The 19,185-nt window shown below is 40.7% G+C and overlaps 1 protein-coding gene across 3 annotated transcripts in view; it reads left to right on the plus strand.

Annotated features, from left to right (window-relative positions):
* PLA2G4A (phospholipase A2 group IVA) overlaps positions 1-19,185 on the plus strand; it is a 165,907-nt gene that overhangs the window by 63,264 nt on the left and 83,458 nt on the right. For all 3 annotated transcript variants that reach the window (XM_044267307.1, XM_044267308.1, XM_044267309.1), the window contains 2 exons: positions 8,176-8,324; positions 9,013-9,126. In XM_044267307.1, the coding sequence (XP_044123242.1) occupies positions 8,176-8,324; positions 9,013-9,126 (263 nt within the window). The remainder of the gene's footprint in view (positions 1-8,175; positions 8,325-9,012; positions 9,127-19,185) is intronic.

The raw sequence follows: 19,185 nt of genomic DNA on the forward strand, positions 1-19,185 counted from the left end.
AGCACAATGCGTCAGAATTTTACAAGATGATGGGGTTAGGAAACAGTATAGACTACATTTTCTTTTAAAGATTTTATTTATTTATTTGACAAAGAGAGAGATCACAAGAAGTCAGAGAGGCAGGCAGGGGAAGTGGGGAAGCAGACTCCCCGCTGAGCAGAGAGCCCTATGCGGGGCTCGATCCCGGGACCCTGGGATCACGACCCGAGTCGAAGGCAGAGGCTTTAACCCACTGAGCCACCCAGGCGCCCCTAGACTACATTTTAAAAAAAGATTTATTTATTTGACAGAGAGAGAATGAGAGCATAGCGGGAGGGGGAGAGGGAGAGGGGGAGAGAGAATTTCAAGCAGATTCTTTCTGCTGAGCACGAAGCCTGATGCAGGGCTTGATCTCAGATCTTGAGATCATGATCTGAGCTGAAACCAAGAGTCGGACGGTTACCTGACTGCACCACCCAGCTGCCCCAGTATAGACTACATTTATTTTTCCTGACTCTTTGCTGAGGGTAGGAAGGATCTTGAAAAATTGGCAAAAATTAATGAAATTTTGTTTATCTTGTTATTGATCTGTATGTGTTTATAGGTTGAGAAGATGTGGCCAGGGCAAAGCAAATAATTACAGATTCAATTTGGGGCTAGGGATAAATGAGAAATAGAAGAGGTAGAGAATACTATGAAATTGAAAGAAGAGGGTATAGAGCCTATTTCTTCTATGACCTGAAGGTCTTAGTATGAATCATTTTAAATAGATCATTAAGTATGAATAAATACATTTTCTAATTATAAATATTGCTTTATGGTTGTGAGGTATGTGGAAGGGAAATTGAATGAGTACATCTAATCCTCTCCTTTTGTTTTCCCAGAGAAGGATGAGTCTGAGTTGTGTCCTTGGGTAAGGAGGAGTGGGTAGGGAACTTGAGAAGTGCAGTAAACTTCTGGACGGTCATGTGAGGAGTGAAGGAGGAGTGAAGGAGTGAAGATAAAAGGAATAAGGGATTAGTATATGTTGGGTCAGGTTGGTGACTCAGTGGTCATTGGAATGGGCTGAAGTAACGAGGAGCAGAGCATTCATTTTCCTTAAGTGTGATTTAGAAGCCACAGATTAAATTAATTTTAAAAATGTCTGAAGGGTTGAAAAGCCACTGTCAACTGGAATCTGAAGGACCAATATCCCAGAGAAAAGAAGTTACCAAAGTAGGCCCAGGGTTCTGGCAAGCCGATTCCCCCCTCAATCCACTACCGGATCTAGGTGGGTTTGGCAGGTAACAGGGACACAGGGATGAGGGAAGTAGCTAGGCAGTGAAGAGGCAGAGAATCCAACAGAGCTTTGGCAATCTCGAAGGACTTGGGAGCACAAAAACTGCATTTCAGTTCAGAAGGCAGGGTAGTAGTAGTCACCTTTCTGGAGCGAGTTGAGGGAGGCTTCTGGAATGCTGGTAATGTTACGTATCTTGACCTGAAAACTCAACAGACTACAGTTATGATCTGCTAACTCTTAAGCCTGTATATTATCCTTCAACAAAAACTGTACGTTAAAAAAAGAACTAAACTGCTATTGATAATCATACATTTATTATGAGGCTAATAATCCCGTTCCTGGCCAGCCACTTGGCCAGTGTGGTACAGGAAAAGCGAAAACATTGGCCATCACAAACCCTTTAAGTTTTTAAACCTTTAAGTCAAAAAGATTTAAATTTTCCACATAATTAGCATTGTCATGAAATCATAAATATTTCATTTGAGGACAATTCAGATTCATTTATTTCAACAAATTGTTATTTAATTTTTGGTCTTGACTGTGGTATTCCTATTTTGGTGGTGACAGAAGCAGAATGCTTGAATATCAGCCGGTCACCTTCCAATAGATTGCCAACTAACACACCCCACGTACCTTATTCTTGGATTTGTTTTCATGTGACCACTTGGAAATGTCTTTAATGGCTGGAAAGAAATGGAAGTGAGTTACTGGATTGTGCTTAATATGGCCTATGGGCAGAATAACTCCATGACAGAAGGTCAGTAAGCCTGCTGACTTCTCAGTGCTGAAGTGTTTCTGCTTTTCTGTGGCTGTTAACTCATATCAATGTTGTTTAGTCTATTCTAATAATATGTACTTTATTTTTTTAAGATTATTTATTTATTTGACTGAGAGAGAGAGAGAGAGAGAGAGAGAGAGAGAACACAAGCAGGGGGAGTGGAAAGGGAGAAGCAGGCTTCCTGCTGAGCAGAGAGCCCAGATGCAGGGCTCGATCCCAGGACCCTGAGATCATGTCCTGAGCCGAAGGTAGACGCCTAATGACTGAGCCACCCAGCTGCCCCTAATAATATATACTTTAAACCATGTTTTTCAAACTTGTGTATAGAAACTTGTGTAAAGAATCACCTGGGTAAGTTACTGAAGATGTCAAGCATTTTCGACACTCCAGATGATTCTGTGAAGGTGCTTTAGAGGAACGCATGTCGAGAAACCCACTTTAGGCCCACCATCAGCGGTAAGAGCTATTTGGAAAGTGATATTCTGACTGTGAATTTGGGAGAACTACCCCTTGGGGGATTTTTTTTTCCTGATTATTACAATAATTATGACAGGTTGTAGGTCATCGTTATTTAAAGCAGAGGGTTTAAGTTGCTGAACAAAGTGGGTATGAGAAAGCAAACAGAGGACATTTAAAATAGAACTTAAGAGAGTGCAGAAGCCTCCATCAGCCCCTGTCGTGAATCACATAGTATTTTGCTCAGACAAAGCTGAAATGACAGATGGACCTGTTATTAATGTAGCTAGGCACTCCTTAAACTACGATCATAACTGCTTTAGGAGAGGTTTTACAACCCAGGAATTCTGAAGCTATTTCTGGTACATGTAGTTTCATGTCATCTCACAGGAGCAAACGAAGATCTGTATCCCACACTTGCAACATTTTTGTTTGTCAGGATTTAAATAAAAGGATGAGAGTAAGAACTTCTTTGCCCACACCTTCTTTGGGTTACCACCTGTTGGCCTGGAACGAATCAAGGTGAAGTCGAATCGGTGACTCAACACCCAGTTACCCTATAGGCCTTAATTCACAAAAATGAAGTAAGTGTACAGGACCAAAAAAAAAAAAAAAAAACAACGAACATTTCTTTTCCTGCATTTGCCTTTTTCTTCTCCCCTTAATGGATATATCTAAAGCCCTGGGCTTAGCTTTGTTGTCAAAATGGTCGGCTTTCCCTTTCCAAAGCTTCCCTGAAGCTTTCTCTTTCCAAAGCCAATGGAGATTATAGATGATATGAAGAAAGTCAGCTCCGTGATGATGGTAATCCGATGTTAAACTTCGGGTCCTAAAACTCCTTTTCACCCTGCAGCGTCCGCCACTGCTGGCCATGTCTCTCCCAGCTTGCAAAGATCAGCTGTGGTGCCGATGGCGGGATCGGAGTGTGCAGCTGGCTGTGGTTTTTGACTGCCCAGCACCCTTTGACAACTTCACATCAAGGGCTCTTGCTAATGAAGCAAGGGGAGAAACTCATGAAACTACCCCTCTTGACCAGAGTTGGGGAATATTGACTGTATTTAAAAGTGAAAAGCGAAATCCAGAGTAACAATTGACCTGGATTTTAATTTGCTTTTAAAAAAGGTCTGTCTTGGGGCACCTGGGTGGCTCAGTGGGTTAAGCCGCTGCCTTCGGCTCTGGTCATGATCTCAGGGTCCTGGGATCGAGTCCCGCATCGGGCTCTCTGCTCAGCGGGGAGCCTGCTTCCTCCTCTCTCTCTCTGCCTGCCTCTCTGCCTACTTGGGATCTCTCTCTGTCAAATAAATAAATAAAATCTTAAAAAAACAATAAAATAAAAATAAAAAAGGTCTGTCTTGGGGCATCTGGGTGGCTCACTGGGTTGATCCTCTGCCTTCGGCTCAGGTCATGGTCTCAGGTCCTAGGATTGAGCCCTGCATCGGGCTCTTTGCTCAGCTGGGAGCCTGCTTCCCCCCCTCTTTTCTCTCTTCCTGGTCTCTCTGCCTACTTGTAATCTATCAAATAAATAAATAAAATATTTTAAAAAATAAAAATAAAAAAGATTTGTCTGATCAAGATATCCACTGATGTGTTTGACAAAATTGGTAATTGGGGATCTTAGTTAAGGGATGGGATCATGATTTGGGGCCCCATACATGTTTTATGTTCATCCTTTTGCATTTGCTGATGTATGAACCATTTGCTTCCCATCAGGACCCCCGTGGAGCCATCCCGCGGGCCCCTGGAGCCACCCCTGGATAGATTCTAACTGCCATACAGCCCACCTCCCCCATTTTAGCAGGAAGCAGCCAGAGCCATCATCGTCCCGTTCCCTAAAGGCAGTTAGGATTACTGTTCCAGGGACAGGAACGAGTAAGGGACAGGCGGCTAGGTAGGGACAGATAGAGAGGTGGCTAGGTGATCAGGCTCACAGAAATCCCAAAAATGTGGAGCTGTGGGGAAAACAGAGATAAGGGAACAAACCAGATCACCCTGCCCTAGGCGTGTGGGTTGGGTGTCTTTTTATGAGAATCACCTGTGACCAGCAAAGAATAACCAGACCCTAAAAAGGAAGGAAGTCGGGGCGCCTGGGTGGCTCGGTGGGTTAAAGCCTTTGCCTTTGGCTCAGGTCATGATCTCAGGGTCGTGGGATTGAGCCCCGCATCAGGCTCTCTGCTTGGCAGGGAGCCTGCTTCCCTCTCTCTCTTTCCCTGCCTGCCTCTCTGCCTGCTTGTGATCTCTCTCTCTCTCTGTGTCAAATAAATAAAATCTTAAAAAAAAAAAAAAAAGGGAAGTAAGCCACTGAAGGTGTTACAACTAGTCCTTGCTCGATGGTGATACCAGCAGAGATGGTAGAAAGATTTAGGTCCCTGGTTAGCATTCTATGAAAGACCAGCCCCAAAGGCCTTCAGGGCCAACCTTGCGGGGACCCCTCTCACTCTTGAGAGCTTTTTCTGTCTGTTCAGTTAAAATGCTTCTATCCCTTTACCTCCCCACTCCCCCAAAAAAAGGTCTGTCTGTGGATGTTTTGATACCAAGCCTAGTGTTGGCGTCTTGTATGCTTTTTTCTTTATCATTTGGTCAAAGTTAGAATTTGCCGAAGTATAGGATCTGCACGGAATGTCCAGAATGCTTGGACGCTGCTTCCCTCCCTGACGGACTTACGCTTCCTCATTTTGCCACATTCTTTTCCAACATGCTTTCTCCCAAGGAGCGTACCTTTCCGCTCTCTCCTTCTCGTTTGGCCCAAGAAAACCTCCCCCTCCTCTCCTCAGATTCAAATGAAGACCAAGCCTCAAAGGCAATTTCTCCGCCTACGGTTTGACTTTATTTGTGGGTAATAACCCGGTGACTGAGTTACTAGTCACTGGCGTAGTGTATCTGCTTGCCTCGCATTTACTCTTGCCTCTAAAATTAGGCTGTTAGCGTTTGACTCACTCCCGTCGTCCAAATCTGCAGTTTCTTGTTGGGCCGATTGACAGCAGGTTCCTGGCATAAAGTCGGCATTCAGATGCTTGTTGAATGAATGAGTGATGTTTACCAACAGCAGGTTCCTGGCATAAAGTCGGCATTCAGATGCTTGTTGAATGAATGAGTGATGTTTACCGTTTGCGTGCCTCGTTTTCCCAGACACTTTTTGTTTTCCAGATTTTTTTTGTTGGCTTGGTTTTGGGTTTTCTCGTGTTTTGGGGAAACAGAAAAGAGCATTAGCCCCATGAGAAAGAACCTGCCCTGTGGGATGAAGAAGAGCTACAGTTTTATACGTTTAACGTGAAGTCCCAATTGAGTCTTCTCCTTGAATCATGTGCTGACTTCTACTCAAAAGGGGAAAGATGTTTTTCTTGATGATCTTTCACTGCCTGCTGTTCTAAATAGGTCGTTTTATTTCTGATTTGCAATCTTGAGCTCTGACACCATGGCAGAAATATGGCTGAGGCAAAGAAACGTCTCCTCGTTGGTTGAGGAGGTGGGAAGGGTCCCCTTGTCACATGCCCTTCTCTTCTTGGGCCCATTTCCTCTCACCTTCTTCCCTATTCAGTCTTCTTGTTTTCTATTTTGTCTTCCATGATCCTCTTGAGAGAGAGAAGCGTTGAGTTAGAGATTGCCATATGTGTCTCAGACCAACAAGTCAGATGCCTTCCACTCACGCAATATTACATGCCAGTTATACCTCTGTGAAAATAAATGATAAATAAGTAAATTCCCCAAAATGCCTATTTCCTTTTCTCTTAAAACAGGATATCAAAAGTATGAACAGGAGGTGATCTGCATCAGTGCCAGCTACAATATTTGTTTAAAATGCAGATTCCTAGGCCCTCTGCAGCTCTGCCGATCATAGGTCTTAGGGGATGAGGGTCAAGAGTCTACATTTTTAACCAACCCTAGGCATTTATATTGTACTCTTTTGAGGTTCAGCTGCCCTTGACCAACGGTGCATTAAGTCCAAGTGAAAAAATTAAATAAAGGACAATTCCAAATGCATATACCTCGTTGGTAGATCATTCCACTTTACAATAAAAAGCCATACTTAAAAAATGTGATCGCCACATAGAACTATGAACAGTGCTTAAAAATTAAGTGAAGGGCATTGGTTAAATTGTTTGATGACCATAACTATGGTTGAAAGACAAAATATATTTTCTAAAAAATTTTTCTTTGAAGAGCAATAATTTGAGAACTATTATTTTTGCTTTTCCTTTGTTTTCAATTTTTATCTTTCTGTGTGGACCTCTGCACCACCTTTTCTCTCACTTTCTCTCCCTCTCCCTTCCCCTCCCCACCTCACTGCATATATTCCTTCCTCTCTCCCTCTCTCTCCCTCCTCCCTTGTACCTTCCACCCTCTACCCTCCCCCCCCTTTTCCATAACTAAGTTCAGCTCCTCTTTTGACACCAATGCCTACCTTACGATCTCATCTTTAGCACTTAGGAGCATGCTGTCATTAAGAGAATAATTGTTGCAGCTGGATCTTCCTCTGAGACTTACTAGCTGGATGATATTAGACAGATTGCTTAACATCTCTCAGTTCCTGTGGCCTCAACACTAAAACAGAGCACTTACTGTACCACCTTTGGGAGATTTGAACCAAACTAGTGTGTATAAAGGGCTTAACAGAGATCCTAGCAGTCGTTACTCAACTGTTGGTTTTTATAGTTATGAATTGCAATGATTACATGGGAAAGGATGTGTTAAAGAGAAAAGTCGAGTCCTTAAGTTAGGAGGTTTTTGAGTATTGTGATAGTTGTTAGGTTCTGAAGAGATAAAAATGAGTAAGACTTGATCACTGTCCTCAAGTTGTTGAGTCTTGTAGGAAAAGACAGATACATGTATAATTACATCCATAAAATATAGTGTGTGCAATGTTGTAAGATGGCGGAGGATTCAGTGGAACCACTAAGGAGGGAGTGATGAGTGTTTCTACTGCTACGTGTCAGTTGCCTTGTTGCTATCTGAATATATAATGGGAAGAATTTAAATAGTTCCTTTATTTGCCATTGTTTTCTTCTGTTTAAAATGGTGCCCACACCATGCCCTGACTCCAGCAGGTCTTTATGTACAAGAGAGAAGCTGTCACTTCCTTGAGATACCCACTTCCATCTGACTGAATACTTCTATAATAAATATAGAAATACCTGTTGATCACTAATATAAATGCCAGCCCACTAAGAGTGTTCAGTGTACAACCTGTACAGCTATAAAAGGCAACCCTATAACTACAAGCAATATTTATCTCACACTGACTTTCATTGTTTTGTTTGGCAAATAAAGTAATTAGGATGATTTTTCTAATGTAGACAAGCACCGTGATCCTGAACCCATGGTCTTGTCACCATCATTGTCCAGGGTAAAGGTTCTACTGTAGTTAGCTGGGTGAGACTGTTCTCATCATTTAGCAGTTCCCCTGAGGTGTTGATTGAACATATCCTTTAGGTGAATAGAGGAATTCTGAGTCAATCACCTCATAAATGATTCCTTCTCCCAGGACTATTATGATGGGCAGGGACATAACACATAAGAAGTAGCTAAACTATGGTGTTCTTCCCTTGTAGAGTATGTCGTCTCAGCTATTTTAAATATGTTCCTACAGATTCACTAAAAATAATCTGACAACACATACTAATAAAAACAAATTAGGCATTATGAGTCACATTTTTGCATCCTTCTCACTTGTGTTTACTGTCTACAGTTGACACTCCAGATCCGTATGTGGAACTTTTCATCTCCTCCACCCCTGACAGCAGGAAGAGAACAAGACACTTCAATAATGACATAAACCCTGTGTGGAATGAGACCTTCGAGTTTATTTTGGATCCTAACCAGGAAAATGTTTTGGAGGTCAGTGAATCATATGCAGACCATTCGATGGTCATCATTCATGTTGAAGCTGGTGTTTGAGCTTGTCCCTTTCGTGCCCTCTTTTCCCTCGGGCAGGTGTAGGTGGGGGTCCGGCTGTGCAGCCCGGAACACTGGGCTGTGGATGGTCTATGTGAAGTGATGTGAGTGTCCAGTGGGAAGCACAAGAGTTAGGTAGGGTTGGGAAGAATCTTTTATCCTCCTCGTGTGCTTTGGAGAAAACATATTTTCTGTTATATTGAGGAGGGTCCAAGTACAACAGAATAACAATATCATCAGTGGATTCCAACTTTAAAATAAGTTAGCTTTGTTAATCTAAAGTTTCTAACTGAAAATAAGTAACCTGAAAATAAGTTAAGATAGATCTTTCCCAAAATGGTTGTGTGGATTTTCTACATTAATTTATTTCTCATACTCCAAAATGGCAAGTTTCCATTTTTGAAAACACGAAATGAATAAGTCAATCAGGAAAATGAAAAAGTTTATGATTGTTTTAGTGTCAGAAAGAAAAGACAAAGCATTATAGCCAGTTGAATATTGAGGGCCTCGATTGGCTATTAAATATCATTTGAGAACTCTCATTTTGTTAAGTGTGGTAGAAATTTTAGATACAATTTCCACAGATCGAAGAGAAATTGTATTCCTGTACTCTACCTTTTAATCTCTACAGGTCACACTAATGGATGCCAATTATGTCATGGATGAAACTTTAGGGACAGCAACGTTCCCCATTTCCTCTATGAAAGTGGGAGAGAAGAAAGAGGTTCCTTTTATTTTCAACCAAGTAAGTGACGCAACAGGATTATTTTTCAACCTTACGTCAGATAAAACTCTATTCTGGAATCTTTTTTATTTATTTGTTTGAATGTGTGCTTTTAAATTTCATGTTCCCTTTTACTTCCTGTCCAAATTTTTTTATTGTTCTGATATTTATAAGCTTTGATTGAAGTATTCCACTAAATAATATAGAGACATTAATCTCTGTTATTGCTCTAAGTGAGGCAATGGCTTTGGACTCCCCTCTCCCCTCACCCCAGGAGGTCTACAAAAACTTTTGAGAGGATAAAGGAAGATATAAAATCTGAGAGGAATGGCAGAGAGAGAGAGAGAACTCAAAAAGAAAACTTTTGGGGGGCACCTGAGTGGCTCAGTCAGTTAAGTGTCCGACTTGATTTCAGGGCTCCCGTCATGTTCTCAGGGGCATTGGATCAAGACCCACATCAGGCTTCTTGCTCAGCGGAGAGTCAGATTGGGATTCCCTATCTCCTACTCCCTCTACCTCTCCCCCTCATTCACGTTCTCTCTCAAATAAATTAAATTAAAAAAAATTTTTTTTAAAGAAAACTGTTGGAACATCCAAACTATTCCAAAATTACATGTTTAGCAGTAAATTAAGCCTCAATGGGGGAATATTTCTGTCTCAAATAATCCTCAAATCATTAGGGCTACAGTAATTAAAAGTTAGCAGGAATAGTCAGAAGGAATAGGTTTTTTTTTTTTTTTAACATTTCTAGGTTTGCTGTGTTTCTGCAATTTCAATAATTTAGGAATCACAAAGCCCTAAAGGGATTATTAATACAGAGCAAACATTAGATTTTGAATTTCATAAGGAACTATTTTCAAAGTTTACAGTGACAAATGTAAACTACTGACAGACCAGGATCCAGAAAGCCAGTTAATGTATTAATTTCTTGTTGGAAGAGGCGCCCTGTTTTTGCTCATCCTTGGAGTGACTTCAAATTGCTGTCTTCATGCAAACCTGACTGTTCCTTAACTCTCACCTCCTTTCTGTTGCTATCCTAAGTGACCTCCTCCTTCTCTGAAGCCCTAAGATAATTATGTATGGTATTCATTGGGACTGAGTCATTTAAATTGTTCAATTTCTTATCTCCTCCCTCTCACCCTAAACCAAAATCTTGCAGGTCACAGAGGTAATAAAATCTAAAGTTTGTATTTACCAGATGAATGTATGCCTGTTTAGAAACCAACTTAAGCCCAAAGGGCTATCTCACCAGTTCATGCAAGCGGGGCAGCCCAGCCATCTTGGGGACACTCCAGTCCCACACGCCTTGCTGACTCCTTCAGCTGCTCCAGGAAGTGTTTTCTAGAGGTCTTAATCCAGTGCTAAGAGATACACTGTCCATAGTTCTGTTGCCTTTTTTTTTTTTTTTAAGTTCTGGTGTTCATTCCTCTAGCAAATGTTTCTTGAAGTCTGCTGTGTACCAGCCACTGTGCTTGGTGCAAGGAAAATTTTTAAAGAATAAGACACAGGAACCTCTTCCCTCAGTTACCTCTCTGAGGGGGTGGAGGTGAGGTGGGGGTTGGGACAGGAAGTGGGCAGAGGAGATAGAAACATGTGAGAAATGAAACCACCGTACAATGAAACCACCGTACGGAGAGAGAAGCCATCAATCAGGAATGTGTGGCTGGGAGACGGAATAAAGATAGACTGTTGTCAGAGGAAGCCAGTGACCGCAGCGTACGAGTAGATGATTTTGAATAGGTTGAACAGGGAACATAGTGGTTAATGCCGTGGCATTGGAAGCTAGGTTGGTGTTTAAATGCCTGCTCTGTCCCTTACTATCGGTTTCATCCTGGTGAAGTCATTTAGCTCTTCCATGTCTTGATTTACTCATCTGTAGAATGGAGCTAATATCTCGTAAGAGAGTTTATGATAATTCATTTATGATTAAATGACTTAATTTTACTTATATATAATATATCCATATAAACATATAGAATAATTATATTACATATGCATGTATTTTAAATACATTCAGATGTAATTTTTAATTGTACTTTTTATAGCATATTACATAAGATATAGATTATATATTACTTAGTTTATATATTTATTAAGTATAAAATTTATTACATATGAAATATATAGGGGGGGGCACATGGGTGGCTCAGTCGGGTAAGCGTCTGCCTTCAGACGGGGTCCTGGGATTGAGCCCCGCACTGGGCTCCCTGCTTAGTGGGGAGTCTGCTTCTCCCTGTGCCTCTGTCTCTGCTCATGCTCTCTCTCTCTTTCTCTCTCTCAAATAAATAAAATCCTTAAAAAAAGAAATATATAATAATGCTTGGTTATAGAATTACATATCAATACTGTATGCACAGTCAGTCTCTGCACAGAGTCTGCTAAGGTTTCTCTCTCGCTCTCCCTCTGCCCCTCCCCACTCTCTCTCTCTCTAAAATAAATAAGTAAATCTTAAAAAATTATTGCATGCACGTGGATGTATCTATACATAACTATACTTTTATGTAGTTTTTTACATAAGATCCAATGTGGTGCTTAGTTTATGTATTTATTAAGTATAGAATTTATTACATATTAAGTATATAATGATGCTTGGTTATAGAAATATATATCACTTCTGTATGCACATAGATGTATCCATGCATACATAGAGTGCTTAGAACATATTAAGTACTATGTAAATGCAAAGGCATGGAGTCTTGAAAGCAAGTCGGGGCCTGGCAAGTTACAAGGCTTTGCAGGCACATGTCGATGTGTGGTGGGGTAAGGTTTAGAGGTGGCCACAGGCTAACATCCCCCAACCTTCCTAAAGCGAGTTGCTAGGACTGGTTCTCAATAAATGTTTGTTGAGAGCTTTGTAAGCATGGATTGGCCTCTCCAAAGTATGTTTTCCCCCCTCTTCAGTCTGATCATGGGAGAAGATATTGGAGGGAAACATGCATTTCCTCTTCTCCTGTCATTTCCTATGGTTAGCTGCGTAACCTCCGGGCTCTAAAAAAGACTTTCTACATTCCTGCATTTAAAGTAGCTTACATAATTAGTTTCTTTAGTGAGCCTGAGAAAACAGTTGACCAAACAGCTTTTCTAGATCACTCTTTTCTTAAGAGTCCTTTGAAGCATATGGCTGGGTGGAGAGCCCCCCCTGCCCCCGCAGCATTACCCTTTGCATGCTCTCTAGCCCCCCCTCACCTCTACATCCCATCTTTCAGAGGAGCACAGGCTTCTTTCCACAGTGTTCACAGAGGTGAGACAGAACAGACTGTGAGGGAATAATGTGAGAAAAAGAAGTTTTTAAACAATTCTTGAATTTGATTATAGCAGTCTGAAACAGTAAAAAAAAACAAAACAAAACAAAACAAAAAAAAACAAAACCTCTTGGATTTGACCAAGAGAGAAGAGAGAACACAGGTTTCCTGCCAAGACATTATTAACAAAAACTTCTTCAAAATTTTGTCATCCAGTCAATACTGAGTCAACAGAGAGTGATTTCTGTGGCCAGCAGCCAGCTAGAGAAAGAACGGGAGTCTCCAGAGGGAGATTGCCAGATTCCCACGGGCTTGTACTATCCACTCAGGGAACTGGGAGATCCATTTTCTCATTTTGTCTTGGTCACTAGTCTCCCTCTACAATGTTTGATTTGTCACTCTTTCTTTCCGCCTTATTTTCTTCATCTCTAAACTAGAATTTTTGATTAATTGATTTGTAAGAGCCTTTCTAATTTATAAAGTTCTATGATCAAGAAAGAATACCTTTTTTTATATGACCATTTTCATTCAAGAATTTTTAATTCTTTATATTTTACAGATATGGAAACAAAACAATAATAATGCAATAATTAAAATTTTTCATCTTGTGCCCACCCAGGGATGCCCAAAAAATTTTATTATATGATTTTAAAATACTGACCTATCAGTAGATTATTTTTTTAAAAGATTTTATTTATTTCAGAGAGAGAGAGAGCAAGAGAGAGAGAGCATGAGCAGCAGTAAGGAGTAGCAGAGAGGAGGAGGAGGAGTAGTAGTAGTAGTAGAGAGGGAGAAGCAGACTCCCCACTGAACAAGGAGCCCAATGCAGAGTTCCATCCCAGAACCCTGGGATCATGACCTGAGCCAAAGACAGACACTTAACCAACTGAGCCCCCCAGCCCCCCAGTAGACTATTTTTTAATATGAGAATTTGAGCAGCTAAAATTTTGTAGCTAATACTTTGCTAAATGTTAAGAAAGCTACAACAAGTTCATCTTCAAGAAACTAGTAATCTGTATGGAAAGGAGTAAAACAGTCATGTGTAAACTGGCAAGTAATACAATAAGTACTATCATGAAGCATCTGTTCATTAATTTACTTACTTAGGAGTTACTAAACAGTTGTATTCTAAGCAGTATTCTAGGTGATGGGCAAACAGTAGAGGACGTGACAGATGATGTTCGGGTTCCCAGAGAGCTTGCATTCTAATGGGGGAGGTATACAGAAACAGAAAGCAAAGGACAGTCAGTACAATATCCTCTAGAGAGAAATACTGTGAAGAAAATAGAACAGAGGGATATGATGAGGAATAGTTGGTGGGCAACTGAAGTTTATATAGTCAGGGAAGGGCTTTCTAAAGTGTTATATTTTTCTCCAAATTTTATTATAAAAATTTTTAAGCATGGAAAAAAGTTGAAAGATTTATATAACTGACACATAGACTCTACAATTCTTGTTTTACTATGTTTACTTTTCCACGTATCTGTCCTTCTACTCATCCATCAAACCATCTTACTTTTTAAATACCATTTGTTTATTTTAAAGGCGGGGGAGAGAGCGGGTGGGGTGGGAAGGGACAGAGGGAGAAGGAGAGAGAGTCTTAAGCAGTCTCCTCACTGAGCACAGAGCCCTACCTGGGGCTCAATCTCACAAACCTGAGATCACGACCTGAGCTGAAACCAAGATTTGGCTCCTTAACCAACTGTGCCATCCCGTGCTTCAGACCATCTTACTTTTTTGATGCATTTAAGGACAAATTGGAGAGGCTGCCTGAATGGCTCAGTCCAGTGGGCATCTGACTCTTGGTTTCTGCTCAGGCTGTGGTGCTGAGGTCAGGGGATCCAGCCCTGTGTTGGGCTCTGCCTCAGCAGGGAGTCTGCTTGAGCTTCTGTCTCTCTGTCTCCCTCTGCCCCCCCACTCATGCACTTTATAAATAAATAAGCAAACAAACAAATTGCAGATAACACCGTCCTTCACCCCTAAACATTTAGCATATCATTAAGTAGAGTTTAGTATTTACATCGTATAATTTTAAGGCCAAATAGATAGTGTAGATAATATACACAGTGAGAGTTATAAGATGGAATTATTCATTCATTTCACAAACAACTATTAAACACCTACTGTATGTCAGACAGTCTTTAGATACTACCTATTCGGCAGTGAGCAAAACACTAAGAATCCCTCCCCTTGCGGAACTTCTATTCTACTTAGTAAAGGAGACAAGAAGCAAGATAAATAAACAAAAGTTCCTTACATTAGGTAGTGATAGCAATAAGTGCTAAATAAACCAGGAAAGGAGGAAAGAAGAGTTTATGTATGTAAAGGGAGTTGCAAGTGCAGTTCCAAAAATGTGGCTAAGAGCATCTCTGATGATACTGGGAGGTGGGGGTTGTGGCAGAAGTTGCTCCAAGAAGAGTCCGGCAATGGAAGTTTGCCTGGCATGTTGAGTAACAGCGCTGAAGAGAATATGCTGGAACATACTGAGAAAGAGTAGTAGGGATTGTGGTAGGAGATGAGAACGGGGAGGAGAAGGAGGGTGGGATTTTCAGTGAGTTACAGTGGATATCAGTAGTTTAGGCTTGTCCTTAAAGGAGGGATGTGGTTGGATCATGAACGGGGTGGAAGACCCTTCTGGTAGAAAGAATAGCCTGGGCCTTTGCTCATAGTCATGGGACTCGGAAGGACATGCATGTTCAGGAAACAATGTCTAGACCAGTGTGATAGGGGCAGAGCATTCGTGCATAAAGGAAGAAGGGTACACAGGGGTCAAGCTACAGCAGAGCTCAAATTTGAGATGTTAGAATTTGGACGTTTTCTTACCGACAGCAGTGAATTATGGAAGGTTTTTGACCTGGTAATGGGGAATTTCGAGAAACAGGATTTGGCTTCTTCCTCAGATGTATTAGGAAGCAGCAGGTTAGGAGGCAAAGAGACAGGGTACGTTTCCTAGTGGAAACAAAAAGGTTGAATCCGCTGTTAGCAGACTTCTGTGGCCAGGGACGAGTATGAGGAGTGCGACAGCAGCTTTCTCGGGTCTGCAGGAGCTGAGTGGAATGATTGCTCAGGACAGTGAGACCAGCTGGACCTGCAGAGTGGGAATTTACACGGGATCCATCTGGCTCTTCCCAAGACTGATTTATCACTCGATTTTTGAACTTTTTTGGTTGTTTATTATTTTTTTGTTGTTTTTAGGAAAAAGCCAGTCTTAGGGCTGGGTCCACATTTGTTTTGTTTTGTTTTGTTTTGTTTTCTCCCTGGCCTTTAGCGTTAGGTTGTGTTTATTGGAGTCACAAAGTGAGAGAGCATCACAGTTGTCATTTGAAAGAAATTGGCAGGACCTGATGTTTTGGACCCCAAGCTCAGAGTCAGTCAGTCACTGCCTGGGTTGGAATCATGATCCTGCTACTTAATGGCCCATGTGATGTTAAACAAGTTTTTTTTTTTTCTTTCTTTCTCTTTTCCGTGCATCATCATCAGTGAAACAGGGTTATACATAGTACTTACCTCTTAAGGTTGTGGTTATGGCTAAATTAATTAATACATGGAAAATTTTTGAACAGTGCCTGGCCCAGTATGCACTTAATAAATACTAGATATTCTCATGGTAACTGGCCAGGTTTAACTATCTGTCATGTGCTTACTTATTTGTTTGAACTTAACAAAATGAATATGTACACACACACACACACACACACGCACATATGTATATAGTTTAGTGATTTCTTCAGTGATCATTTAACATAGTTCAAAAATGCTCTAGTCACCCATTACTGAATATATCAAGTGTGACAGTGGGTTACAGAATCCCATTTTAAAATGGAAAGATATAACATCTTCAGACTTTGCTGTGTTTGGTGTAAACAAAGTAGCCCCTTCCAGAGAATCTTAAAAATGCTGAGGTTCTGAGGGACAGTAGAGAAAGATTATACTTGTTTATAAAGCTTAAATTAGTTTGTTTAGGCCAGTACTTTGAGGAAGATAGCCCCTCAGGTTGACGTGGTGTGGTGGTGTTATTTGCTGTCTTTATTTAGATATTAGTGGTATTGTTTAAAAATAGCCACGTCTCCTGGCTCCAGTGGCATCTGCTTCTGACTGATTGCTTTCTTTGATTGTTGCCTGTTCATGATTACAAGCTGGAAGATGAATGGGGTCGTTCTATAGAAGAGAGAGTGGCAAAGCTCTAAAAATTTGGTAGTTTTGATGCGGAGTTCAGAATGTAAAGTTAGTGTCAGGATGATTTCTTTGGAAAACTACGTATTCATGTGTGAAGACTAAGATTACAGTTTAGCTAAGGGAATGAGACAATGCAGAGTTTGGAGGGGAAGCAAGAGGACTATATTCTTTTATGAGAAGTCTGGGGGATCTTTGGCTAGGAGGTGAATGCCATCAGATGGTACAGGTCAGAGTTCAAACACAGGTCAAACAACTCCTGGCTTTAGGAGAGAACATGTTTTCATTTGAGGATGCTAGCAATGGAAACGTAAGTGAGTCTTTTTTGACACTTTCACAATTTACAACTTTTAAATTATAGGGCATTTTAGGAATGTTCTTGTTTCCTTGGGTCCTCTACTGGCCTGAAATTCCATCAAGGAGTAGAATACATTCATCTTGATTATTATTGCATACCTATCCTGATACACAATAGATGCTTGAGTCACTTTTGGATGAAAGGATAAATGAATGCACTTACGAGAAATACAGAAAATCTGGGAAGTACTCAGACAGGAATCATGAAAATAAATTAAGTTTAAAAGGAGAAACTAGAGTCTGAGACATTCCCATTTGGAGAAAAAAAGGTAGCATTTTGGTTTGGTAATATTGCTCTAGGAAATCTGGTTTAGAATTTCCAGTCTCTACATAAGGGAAAGGGGGCTTAAATCAAGGAAAGAGGGATGATCCTCAAATGTAGGGAGGAACCCTGCATGATAGAGGAGAACATGACTGTAGGAGAAATGGTGTATTTTTTAATCATTCAAATCTTTTAAGACCATTTGTGATATTGGGGGTGGGGAAGCAATTATCCTGAATTCTTAGGTGAATGGATTAAGATGATTCCTGGTAGTAAATGCAAATATTACTTTATTAAGAAGTTGTATATTTAACTAGACAGTACATGGTGGTAATCATTTTGCAATATATAAAAATGTTAAATTATTGTGTTATGTGCCTGAAACTAATATAATGTTAAATGTTACTTACATCTCAATTTAAAAAAAATAAACATCATATATATTTTAAAAAGTGACTTTAGCAGTATCTCGTTCAATTTTAAACTTGCAAAATTTACCTAGATATGATCTGGCTTGTATTGGTGGAATTGCTAATTTCTGCTCTGCCCTTGAATTGCCTCTTGTGAGATCCACATCTACTTCCTTCTTCACTGGATAGGATTACAGCATATGGAAACATGATTTTTAGTAAAAATGGCCCTTAATTCTCTGTTCAGCAGGGGAGCCTGCTTCCTCCTCTCTCTCTGCCTGCCTCTCTGCCTACTTGTGACCTCTGTCTGTCAAATAAATAATAAAATAAATCTTAAAAAAAAAAAAATCTATAAAAAAAAATGGCCCTTATTTTTTAAACATAATTTTATTTTATCTTGTATGGGTCAGGTATATACAGATAAAACAGAAAATATGCTGTTATTCTCTCAAAAGATGTAAATGATTATTAAATCTGCCTGGGGATCAGCTACTGTTTTATTTTTCTGAGGGTCGGTGGGGAAGAGTACATAGACTCAGGAGGGATCAGAATTCAAAGTAATGTTTTTTTGAAAGTGAAGGTTGTAAATGCTGGACTGTATTAATAATCAAAGGCATAGCATATTTGAAGAGCTCTTTACTAATGGGATGGATTCTCAAGCTTCAAATCATTTGTGTGTGTCTTTTCATAATAATCATTTTTTTAAGGATTTTATTTTATTTATTTGACAGAGATCACAAGAAGGCAGAGAGGCAGGCAGAGAGGAGAGGAGAAAGTAGGCTCCCTGCTGAGCAGAGATCCCAATGCGGCGCAGGACCCTGGGATCATGACCTGAGCAGAAGGCAGAGGCTTTAACCCACTGAGCCACCCAAGCGCCCTCATGATAATTTTAAACAACCTCTTAATGCCAGGCAGTCACTATGCTTGTTGCTTTAGCTTTATCACTTCAAAATGATATTGGAAAGTTTGCAAGTAAATTAGTGGGTTAGGTACTTTATTATTTTTTTTTTAAGTTTTTTTTATTATTTATTTGACAGACAGAGCTCACAAGTAGGCAGAGAGGCAGGTCGGGGGGGTGGGGTGAAGCAGGCTCCCTGCCCAGCAGAAGAGCCCGACGTGGGGCTCGATCCCAGGACCCTGGGATCATGACCTGAGCGGAAGGCAGAGGCTTTAACCCACTGAGCCACCCAGGTGCCCCAGTTAGGTACTTTAAATAATTATTTTTAAGAGAAGCCTGGGTGGGTTAAGCCTCTGCCTTGGGCTCAGGTCATGATCTCGGGGTCCTGGGATCCAGTCCAGCATTGGGCGCTCTGCTCACCAGAGAGTCTGCTTCTCCCTTTCCCCCATGTGTTTTCTCTCTTGCTCTCTCTCTCTCAAATAAATAAATAAAATCTTTTAAAAAGTAAATTATTTTAAAATCTGAAATGGCTTCTTGATATAGTTTCTTTCCTCTAGATCCTTACCTTCTCCCCATCTCCCTACCCGCCAGGTGAACATCTCCCATTGTAAGCATCTACAGTTTGCTTGACTCTGTGGAATTCAAAGATGAGATTATTGTTTTCCACAAGAACGTACCCTGAGTACAGTCTGCTTCTTACTTTTATAAATCCTAGAAGAGGTGGAGCTCTTCTCATTT

This window comes from Neovison vison, chromosome 10 (genome assembly GCF_020171115.1).
Source record: "Neovison vison isolate M4711 chromosome 10, ASM_NN_V1, whole genome shotgun sequence".
Classification (NCBI taxonomy): Eukaryota; Metazoa; Chordata; class Mammalia; order Carnivora; family Mustelidae; genus Neogale; species Neogale vison.